Source organism: Talpa occidentalis, unplaced genomic scaffold, assembly GCF_014898055.3.
Source record: "Talpa occidentalis isolate TD23 unplaced genomic scaffold, MPIMG_talOcc4v2.1 talOcc4.15, whole genome shotgun sequence".
Lineage (NCBI taxonomy): Eukaryota > Metazoa > Chordata > Mammalia > Eulipotyphla > Talpidae > Talpa > Talpa occidentalis.
The window spans coordinates 6,318,368-6,329,281 of NW_023601543.1; the positions used below are offsets into that span (position 1 = coordinate 6,318,368).

Below are 10,914 nucleotides of genomic sequence, written 5' to 3' on the forward strand. Positions count from 1 at the left end.
TAATCACCGATAAATTCTTAGCTCTGTTATTAATTGCACTATATTGATATTCTAGCTGCACTTGGTCTCAGATTTCTGTCTCCATACCCACCCGAAAAAGAACATTCCATATTTATTGCAGTCAAATATAGTCAACTCTCAGAACAGTTTCTAAAGTTGAATAAAGATAGGCATTTAAATCATCTGATATTTACTGTCCAAATCTGGCCTTTCCAGCTATCACAGTACTTGGAATGCGCGTTATATTTTCAGGTAAAATTTTTTTACCCATTCTATTGAATCTTGTTAACATTTATAGTAAAGGACAAACAATTCACCTATCCTGATAGAATATATTGTAGCTTCCTGAATCCTTTGCATTTAGAATAAATGCCAACTTGTTTTGGTATCTCTTACAACTTTCAAATTGCATTATACAATGTAATGCAAATGTGAGTTCTTAATTAGCAGGTTCTGTTTTGTTCCAATGTACAACAGTAGAGGGATTTTTCAACATACTGGAACTGTTACCTATGGAGGAAACACATTTTTCCTTACTAAGAGTTGCTGCACAAGTACATGTGTTGTTATGGACAGATCCTTTAGTGTTTCCTTAAGCAATGCTATTTCATAATGGATTTCACATTGAATATAGCAAATTTTACCATTGCTGCCCACTCGATTCTGCCTCGAGGTTGTTTTTAAAAGAGAAGATGATGAAATTTTTCAGGGCAATGAGGAAGGGGGGGTGGAGAAAAAGCGTTCTTTATGAAAGATGCAATAGTCACCAAGGTCATAAAGAAATATGCCTATATCCATGTATCTATTTAAATATTCATTTAAATATTGCATGGGCATCTCTGTATACATGCTGTGTCCAGCAAACATTTGCAAGAATATGATCTGAAAGCCACCTCTTGAAATGACAAAAATGAAAAAAATTCAACTTACATATGAATGATACTACAGATAATGAGAAGGTATGTGGAAATCATGGCATAAATCCTCTGCTCATTGGATTTTGTGCCGAGATTTCAGGCCTTTAGACATCAACCAATTATGGTAAATGTTTAACTGTAGGAGTTCAGGCAGACAGCCAAATTCTGGTTTCCAAGCTATTGCTAGTTTTAGCTTAACGACTTTTCATTTTTAAGCAAAAGCATTTCTGGGTCGTGGCTGGCCCCCATGGTGGCCAGAGCTTTTGCAATGGGAGTCTGTGCCTTAGGCAGAACAGGTCCTGAAGAATCCGGGTCCTACAGTGTGACCTGAAAGGTGGCATCCAGAGGGCTCCTAGGAAGGAGTCCTAGGGACATGCTTCCCATTGAGAACTTAGCTCTATTTACCTAGAGCCCGTTTATTCCCACCAACGCAAAGTAAAGAAAGTCGTTTTTTCTTAGCCCAGCGCCTGCAAAATCAGCAAGGTGGCGGGGGCGGGGAGGGTAGCAGAATAACATTGTAGTCTTTGCTGGGTGGGAAAGCCCGGTGTTTCAACTACAGAAATGGTAGCCAAAGCCCCTCGGCCCACAGGTACATGTGCTTTGTGGGCAAGTTTGTGAACTCAATGGCCAATGTGCACGAAAGGGCTCTCAGCAGCAGCCCTTGCAAGGACCTTCCTCACCTCTCCCGAAGCGCTAGCCCCGGGGCCAGAAAGGGCCCTGGACAATCCTCAGGCTGTATCCGCAGCCGCAGGATAGTTGACATTCAACTGCAACAGCGTCTTTGGTTGACATAAGACAATGAGGGAGCTACTGAAGTGCCTCGTAGGTTCCATGTCCTCCTTTTCTGTGTCTCCCTGCGGGATCCCGCGGGTCTCTTCCCAGTTCCCTCTGTGCAGACCCTTCTGCCCAGTCCCAAAGCTGCTCACGCAGGGCTCCTTCCCTGAAGTCTCCCGTTCACCACCACTCTCTCCAACCCAAGTCCCCTTCTGGTCACCACCAAAGCCCGGAGAAGTGGAGCGCGCACAATGCCTCCCTTATAGGGCTAGAGCCGGGGACTGGGCATGCTCAGTAGCCAAAGCAGATTCTCTCTCTCTCTCTCTCTCTCTCTCTCTCTCTCTCTCTCTCTCTCTCTCAAGTGCGGCATCTCTACAGTCCCACACCACTCTTCTCTATCCCTCTGTCCTCTCCCCACCCCCAGCTCTCCAGCTTCTTAATCACCCAGTTTAACCCGTTCTGCACCGAGGGCTCGCGGAGTTGGAATGTGCGGAGAATTAACCCGTCTGCTGAACCCAGTAACAGTCCCACTTTGGGCTAAAGCGTCGCACTTCTGCCTTGAAGCCCCCGGCCCCTTCCTAGCGGACAGGTAGGGGGAGTGCGCAGACTGCCGGAGCTCCGGAAACTGCTCCCAAGAAGGCGCCCTGCAGGATCGCCCGCTGCCGAAGAGGAGTTCCCGGAGCCCCGTCTTCTGCGGGATGCCAATTAGCCAAAGGTACCGTGCCCGCGCCGCAAAGCCCCAGTGCGAGTGTTGCCTTTGCATGTCATTGTTGTGCACTCACGCCCCAGGATCCGGGAATTAGTCAATTCCGCGTAGACTTCGACGCCCAACCTACCTCCCTCGACCCCCTTTTCCCAGCCTGTCTCCGATGTTTCTTTGGCTTTGCTTGGGTTCTTGGTTGCTCTCTCAAAGGAACGCCCCGGGTGTGTGTGTGCGCGCGCGTGTATGTGTGTGTGTGTGCGCGCGCGTGTGTGGTGTGTGTGTGTCTGTGCCTTCCTTCTTTGGGGACTGGGGTGAGAGAAAGGATAGAGTGTGCATGGATGTGGTGGGGGGATGGAGGCTGGCGCGCCCGCGTTAGGGGGCTGCGGTCTCCACGGGTAAGGAATGGGGGGGTCTCTCCTCCCTCAGGGGTGCTCTTGGTAAAAAGAGGGGGCGGAGGCCGGGAAGAAAGTGCGCTGCCTTTCCTGGTGTGTGGGCACAGGAGGGGTCGAGTGAGGGTGTCCGGGTGTGGCGCTGAGGGGGCCTGAGGAATGTGCGGGGGTCGAGGTGCTCGCGCGTGGGGAGGGAGGGCCGCGCGCTGGCCCCCGCTCGGGGGGCGGAGGCGGGGATTCGGCGCGTGTATGTAAAGGTGCAGCCCGTGTGCGAGGGCTGGGAGCGCGCGCGGTGTCTGGCCGGGTGCGCGCGCGCGCGCCGCTGCCCGCCTGCTCGCCTGCGAGGGCTGCTCGGTGGGTTTGACGGGCGAGCGGGCGCCGAGCCGCGGAGCGGGGGCAGCGCGGGGACCATCGCGGAAACTGCAGCGCGGATCGCCGCTCCGCGGGCCTAGCCGCCGCCGCCGGGCCCGGAGGTGGGTGAATTTCCTGCGGGGGTTGCACGATCTGCACCCACACGCGCTGCCTCTTCCCCGCTCGGCTCGGGAGCGCGTGTGCGTGTGTGCGCGCGCGCCGGGAGGGGGCAGGTAGCTTATTATTTTTAGTTTGGGTCGTGTTGGTTTGGGGCCGGCTTAGTGGCCAAAGCGGCCGTAGCGGCTCCCCGCCGGCCCGGGCTGGCCTGCCTGCGGCGCTGTCCTAAGTCCCGGAGGACAGGAGGAATACGGGGTCAGAGCATCGCTGCCTCCGGGGCGCCCGGGGCGACGGGTGAAGCGCCCTGGTCTAGGGCGACTCGGGCTGTCGGGGCCGCTGCGTGGTGCCGGGCTTTGTTTTCAGAGCCCCCCACCCCTTGCAGGCACTCTAGGCGGACGTGGATCCTGGGCTCCGGCCCGCCCGCTGACCGGAGGGTGCTGACACCCAGCGAGACGAGGAATGCGAGAGAAGCCGGTGGGTAACTCCAAGCCCCCCGCAAAGCCGGGCCAGCGCCGGCAGCGCCACTTTGCAAGATGCCCCAATGCTGAGCCGGTTTCTGGCTTAGTGAGCAGCGTTCTGGGGCTGGCCCGGGGGGGGGGGGCACGGGGAGCCTGGCGGCCGCCGCTCTCCACCGCGGAGCCACGGGTCACTCTGCCGGTGCCGGCGGTGCAGCGACGCCCCCGTGGCCATCGCCCTCGTGCCCGGCGCCGGCCCTCTCTCCCCCCACCGCCGCGCGCCGGGCTCGGGGGAGGCCGACGGAAACTCCGGCAGCTGCCCCTGGCGGGACGGGAGCGCGCAGAGGCAGAGAGATGTGTGCGCAGCGCGGCTGAAGGCCCCCGCGACACCCCGCGCGCAGTCCGCCTCCGCTGCCCGGCCCACGAGGCCGCCGCCGGGGCCCGGGACCCGGGAGGGGGCGGCGGCGGGCGCCGGGCGCCGGCATGCGGCAAAGCATTGCGGTAGGCGCTGCCGCCGGCCGCCCCTCCGGCCACGTCGCGGCCCGCTCGAGGGAGCGCACCGGGAGACGGGCACCCGCCGCGCCGCCGAGCCCCCGCCGAGGCGCCAGCGCCGGGGGAACCGCCTCAGCCCACCCTCTCCCGGCGCCTGCCTCCCGCCGGCCCGCGCCCTCCGCTCCGGCGCGGGGCCCCCGCGCGGCGCCGGCGGATGCCGGAGAGGTGGGAAGGCGAGGCTCGCGCCGTCCTGACCCGCGGTGGGAGCGTAGCGCCCTTCGGGGCGCCGAGGGAGACACCCCGAGCCGGAGAGCGGACGGGCCGCGCGCGCCGCCGCGGACACGGCCTTCGGTGCTCCCCTCCCGCTCCGCGCCTGCTCTCGGCTTGTCGGGGGCCGCGGATGGTGCCGCGTGCAGGTGCTGCCGGCGCCCGGGGACCGCGAGCCCCGGTGCGGGCCTGCAGCACCCCGTTCCCACGCTGCCCGGCTCGCCTCCCCGAGCCTTGGCTCTCCCTCTCGCCACTTCTCCCGGGTCCCTCGCCCTTCCAGGCCCCCTTCCCTGATCTCCTTGGCGGAGGACTTCCCCGCCCGCTCCGTCCTCCAGCTGCCCGCGGCCGCCTCTGTTCCACACACGCTGCCTTTGGGAACTTCCTCGCCTGTCCTTGCGCCGCTTCCCCACCCCCCTTGCCACTTAAAGTAGAAATTACGAGGAGGAGGCACCTCCTTATGCAATTTCAGGTCTGTTCTTGCTCCTTGTTCTTATTTTCTGTACGGAACTCAGGTTGGTTGGCATTGCTTTGTTGTCTTACTTTGATTCCTTTTGCTTTATTTGGTGGGGGGTGGGGGGTAGTAGCAAGACATGACTCAACTGAGCCACAATAGCTCTTGAAAATCGCGTCTATAGCAAGGCAGAAAGATCAAGTGAAATTTTGCTTTTACAATGAAAGTTGCTTTGGATGATGTCATACTTAAGAATTGTGACTTCTTTTTGCACTGCCAGCCGAGCTATCACGGTGAACAGGGGAAATGCAAGTCTATATAGCAGCCTGGGGCATCGGAACAGAAGTACTTCAAATGCAAATCTTCCCTGTGGGGACTAATGGCTTGTCTACCTTGAGACAGTTCAGTTTTGCCACTAGCTGATTCCGCCTGGGCAAAATAAACAAAGGAGTGTCTGTGTGACACATCTTTCTTTGTACCATCCCCTCATTGTGTGTTCCTGGGTAATTTATTTATTTAATTAATATTTGGTGGTAACCATATTGAAATTGCAGCCAGCTCCCCCTTCAAGAAGGAAAAGATTCCCGTGGCTTAAACTGCATCAATAAAACACACAGCGCTTGCTTGTTGTTCCTTGTAATATTCTGCATGAAGCCTTGCCTGTGTTTGTGTATGTGTGCAGTTATTTAAGGGACTGGCTACAAAGGGTTAATTTGGTAAGCATTAACTCCACCTAGTGATTCTTGATGTGTTTGTAGGCAGAGTACTGAGGTGGTAATATTGGGGGGCATGTTAGGGACCTGATGGTTGCAGGACAGACCTTTGCTCTACTGAATATATCTGGTGCTGCAGAGAAACCCCTGAGGACTGTGGTGTGTGAACCCTTCCCAGCAGTGGCAGTCTGTGGTCAAAATGAAGGAGATGGGCTTTTGAGCCAGGTTTCTGTCTGGGGGCTTGGGTTCAGAATGGCACCACAGGATGGGAGAGGGCCAGGTAGGCAGGGAGCCAGTTCTTGGGGGTGAGAAATCTGCGTGGATGTCAGCAAGGCAATGCTGGAGCCAGCAAGGTTTTTTGCCTCCTTTCGGGGACCTGAAGACAAAAGGCCTCCCCCATACCTGTTTGGGAGATGACTGGCAGGAAGCTGGGTACTGGTGATTTACCTGAAAGTAAAATTTGTCTATCCCTTACTTCGTTATTTTTCTAGAACCTCACACGGTCATCTGTGTTTTTTAGGCAGCAGAGTACAGGAGTGAACTGATTCAGGGCAGCATGCTCACCTATGGGCTGAAGCTCTGGAAGGTCTCTCGCCGAGGCTCCTTCTACCCTGGACTTTTGACTGTCCGCTCTCCCAGCATCCCAGTTCTGCCACTGCCACCTTCCCTTGGAGCCAAGGCTCCACTAGCCTGTCTGCTTTGCCCCTCAGCAAGCTGAAGCCTAGAGAGTAGATATTTACAAGTTGAAATGTGTTCCTGGTGCTAACTACAGGCCACACTTGAGGGGCTGGCATCGGTGCATTAGAGTTGCAAATAGGAAGCTTGAGGTCTGGGGTGAAGGGCAGAGGTTGACAGTCCACACAGAGAAAATATTTTCAGAGTAAGGGTCAAACATGATTAACAGCCGTTGGTCCTGTTTGTGGTGTGTTCTGCACATCTCAATTTTGTACAAACCACAGGTATGGAAATAAAACGTGTGGCAGTTTTGGTGGTTCTTGTTCAACTGAGTGAAGAGTACTTGAAGTTTTTGGTGCCTTAAAAATATAAAACGAGTAATCCCAGCCATGTGTTCACTATGGAATGATTTAAATACAAAGAGTTTTTCAAGTGATGATCATTGAAAAAATGTTTTCTTTTTATTTTTTAGATTATTTCTCTTTATTCAGAAGCATAAAGTTGTTTGCTGATTGCAAGAAGATGTTTCTTTGGCTCTTTCTGATTTTGTCAGCCCTGATTTCTTCGACAAATGCAGATTCTGACATATCGGTGGAAATTTGCAATGTGTGCTCCTGCGTGTCAGTTGAGAATGTGCTCTATGTCAACTGTGAGAAGGTTTCAGTCTACAGACCAAATCAGCTGAAACCGCCTTGGTCTAATTTTTATCACCTCAATTTCCAAAACAATTTTTTAAACATCCTCTATCCAAATACATTCTTGAATTTTTCACATGCAGTATCCCTGCAGCTGGGAAATAATAAACTGCAGAACATTGAGGGAGGAGCCTTTCTTGGGCTCAGTGCATTAAAGCAGTTGCACTTGAACAACAATGAATTAAAGATTCTCCGAGCTGACACTTTCCTTGGCATAGAGAACTTGGAGTATCTCCAGGCTGACTACAATTTAATCAAGTATATTGAACGAGGAGCCTTCAATAAGCTCCACAAACTGAAAGTTCTCATTCTTAATGACAATCTGATTTCATTCCTTCCTGATAATATTTTCCGATTTGCATCTTTGACCCATCTGGATATACGAGGGAACAGAATCCAGAAGCTCCCCTATATCGGAGTTCTGGAACACATAGGCCGTGTTGTCGAATTGCAACTGGAAGATAACCCTTGGAACTGTAGCTGTGATTTGTTGCCTTTAAAAGCTTGGCTGGAGAATATGCCCTATAATATTTACATAGGAGAAGCTATCTGTGAAACGCCCAGTGACTTATATGGCAGGCTTCTGAAAGAAACCAACAAACAAGAACTATGCCCCATGGGCACAGGCAGTGATTTCGATGTCCGAATCCTGCCCCCATCTCAGCTGGAAAATGGCTACACGACCCCCAATGGTCACACCACCCAAACATCCCTGCACAGGTTAGTGACTAAGCCACCAAAAACGACGAATCCTTCCAAGATCTCTGGAATCGTGGCAGGCAAAGCCCTCTCCAACCGCAATCTCAGTCAGATTGTGTCTTACCAAACAAGGGTGCCCCCTCTTACTCCGTGCCCAGCACCTTGCTTCTGCAAAACACACCCTTCAGATTTGGGACTGAGCGTCAACTGTCAGGAGAAAAATATCCAGTCCATGTCCGAGCTGATCCCGAAACCTTTAAATGCAAAGAAGTTGCACGTCAATGGCAACAGCATCAAAGACGTGGACATCGCAGACTTCACTGAGTTCGAGGGACTGGACCTGCTCCACTTAGGGAGCAATCAGATCACGGCCATCAAGGGAGATGTGTTCCACAATCTCACCAATTTACGCCGGCTGTACCTCAACGGCAATCAGATCGAAAGACTGTACCCCGAAATCTTTTCAGGTCTTCATAACCTGCAGTACCTGTATTTGGAATACAATTTGATCAAGGAGATCTTAGCAGGCACCTTTGACTCCATGCCAAATCTGCAGTTACTGTATTTAAACAATAATCTCTTAAAGAGCCTGCCTGTTTACATTTTCTCTGGAGCCCCCCTGGCCAGACTGAACCTGAGGAACAACAAGTTCATGTACCTCCCGGTCAGCGGGGTCCTCGATCAGCTGCAGTCTCTTACCCAGATTGACTTGGAGGGCAACCCATGGGACTGCACTTGTGACCTGGTGGCCTTAAAGCTGTGGCTGGAGAAGCTGAATGATGGCATCGTGGTGAAAGAACTGAAATGCGAGACGCCGGTTCAGTTTGCCAACATTGAACTGAAGTCCCTCAAAAATGAGATCTTGTGTCCCAAACTCTTAAACAAGCCATCTTCACCATTCACGAGTCCGGCACCCGCCATGGCATTCACCACCCCCCTGGGGCCCATCCGAAGCCCGCCTGGTGGCCCGGTGCCTCTGTCTATTTTAATCCTGAGTATCTTAGTGGTCCTCATCTTGACGGTTTTCGTGGCTTTTTGCCTCCTGGTGTTTGTGCTGCGACGAAACAAGAAACCCACGGTGAAGCACGAAGGCCTGGGGAACCCCGAGTGCGGCTCCATGCAGTTGCAGCTCAGGAAGCATGACCAGAAAGCCAACAAGAAAGACGGACTGAGCACAGAAGCGTTCATTCCACAGACCATCGAGCAGATGAGCAAGAGCCACACCTGTGGCTTGCAGGAGTCGGAGACCGGCTTCATGTTCTCTGATCCCCCGGGACAGAAAGTCATTATGAGAAACGTTGCCGACAAGGAGAAAGATTTATTACACGTGGATACCAGGAAGAGACTGAGCACAATTGACGAGCTGGATGAATTGTTCCCAAGCAGGGATTCCAATGTGTTTATTCAGAATTTTCTTGAGAGCAAGAAGGAGTACAACAGCATAGGTGTCAGTGGCTTTGAGATCCGCTATCCAGAAAAACAACAAGACAAAAAAAACAAGAAGTCTCTGATAGGCGGCAACCACAGTAAAATCGTGGTGGAGCAAAGGAAGAGCAGTGAGTATTTTGAACTGAAGGCAAAACTGCAGAGTTCCCCTGACTACCTACAGGTCCTCGAGGAGCAAACAGCTTTGAACAAGATCTAGGTCATGTAATTTTCCTTCATTCAGAGGACATTTATTTAATGATGAAAGTGCCTTTTGTTGACTTCTCACTTCCAAATACTATATTATCAATAGGCATAGAGGCAGGTGTTTCCAAGGGTGTCTCGTTAACTGTAGCTGCAAAGATGTGTCCATAGAAGAGAATTTCCTTAATAGATTTTACTACATAAAACCTATACTGTGGAGTCCTGTGGGGATACTGCAAACTCTATTGCCAAAGGGATGCTTTATATACATGATACACTGAATTTAACCTCAAGAGGCAAATCTGTTTTGTACCCCGATGCAAAACCTTCGTCTCTTTGTGCTTTGTAAAGCAAACTCAAGAAAACTGGTACCAGTGCTAGTACCTCAGCTGGGTCCTTCATCTTGCACGTAGATTAAGTTGGTGGAACTGGAATAATCCTTTTAATTTGTGGCATTGTAACAACTCTGTGTAAAGATTATCCGAAAAGTAAAAAAAAAAGCATGCAGAGAGAACATTCGGTAGTATTTGTAAATTGGTAAACTTTATGGCCTGCATCTTGAAACCGCTGGATTTATAATGTTAAATTGTGCAAATATTTGTTTAAAATATACCATGCATTACATAACTATAAAATAAATTTGAACACTTTAAGCATATCCTGTCTATACATAAAACCTAAAAGAGAAAAAAAAAAATCAACGTGAGTTACATAGCGTTTGTGGTGATCGGAAGAAATCCGTGACGTTTATCAGAACTAGACATGGGTCAAATTAAAATTAACATTAGAGTTTGTTCTCAGTTATGTGAAATACCCACAATCCTTAAAGGTTGTCCAAAATTAGCACAGTGCTTACCGTGTGAGCGCACCCAAAGCTATTTTTGTAACCTAATTCATATTTATGAAGTACTTTGTATACTAAATAAGAAAATATGTACTCCTTAATATGTATTTAATATGCCTGACTTGTTTTCCTGATCACAGAGAATTTATCAATAAGTATAAATTTAGACAGAAAAATATACCAAACTGAAACTGAAGCTTATGTGTACAGAAATATTCTGGACATTGTGATCAGGTATAATTTAAAAACAAAATAAAAGAAAACCAAAAAAAAAAAAACACAAAAAAACCCAAAAAAAATAACAAAAAAAAAAAGAAACAAAAATACAAAAAAAATTTACCCACCAGTTCTGTGCTATTCTTGAGAATTTAGCATATTATCTTCAGATTTGTTACCAACAGTGCATTTTAAAATAGGTTCCTTAGTTTTATAGTATCGTGTCTGGGGCAGTTGTTATTTGCCATCAGTTGTCTTGCTTTTCAGGATTCTATGAGCTTAATTCAAATAGTTTTCACTACAAATATTTAAAAAAAATAATGAGTAAGGTTAATAGTTATATCTTGTATGCATTAGTATCCTGTTCTTTCATCATTCTGACTACTATCAGATACTCAGCTAGAACAGTAAAGATCATGGTAATCTCGGCTAGCAAAGCCACACTGTAAAATGCTTTCATTGGTCTCAGATGAATTCACAGTCTGCAACTGCAAATGACATGCCACTGTTTGCTTGTGCTGTTAGCT

At 50.3% G+C, this 10,914-nt stretch overlaps 1 protein-coding gene across 4 annotated transcripts; it reads left to right on the forward strand.

The window, feature by feature from the left end:
• The first annotated feature begins 2,043 nt into the window (after window positions 1–2,043).
• On the forward strand, window positions 2,044–10,450 carry SLITRK4 (SLIT and NTRK like family member 4). Of its 4 annotated transcripts, none has more exons than XM_037511860.2 (2): window positions 2,044–2,406; window positions 6,777–10,450. In XM_037511860.2, the coding sequence occupies exon 2, from the start codon at window positions 6,827–6,829 to the stop codon at window positions 9,341–9,343; it is 2,517 nt and encodes an 838-aa protein (XP_037367757.1). In that variant the 5' UTR covers window positions 2,044–2,406; window positions 6,777–6,826; the 3' UTR covers window positions 9,344–10,450. The 4 variants fall into 4 exon arrangements, with proteins under 4 accessions (XP_037367757.1, XP_037367760.1, XP_037367758.1 ...); XM_037511863.2 differs by lacking the exon at window positions 2,044–2,406 and adding an exon at window positions 2,772–2,789; XM_037511861.2 differs by lacking the exon at window positions 2,044–2,406 and adding an exon at window positions 3,008–3,256.
• The last annotated feature ends 464 nt before the right edge of the window (window positions 10,451–10,914 follow it).

Coding starts and splice junctions, on each gene's coding strand:
- SLITRK4 (XM_037511860.2), top strand. CDS start 6,827: ATGTTTCTTTGGCTCTTTCTGATTTTGTCAGCCCTGATTTCTTCGACA.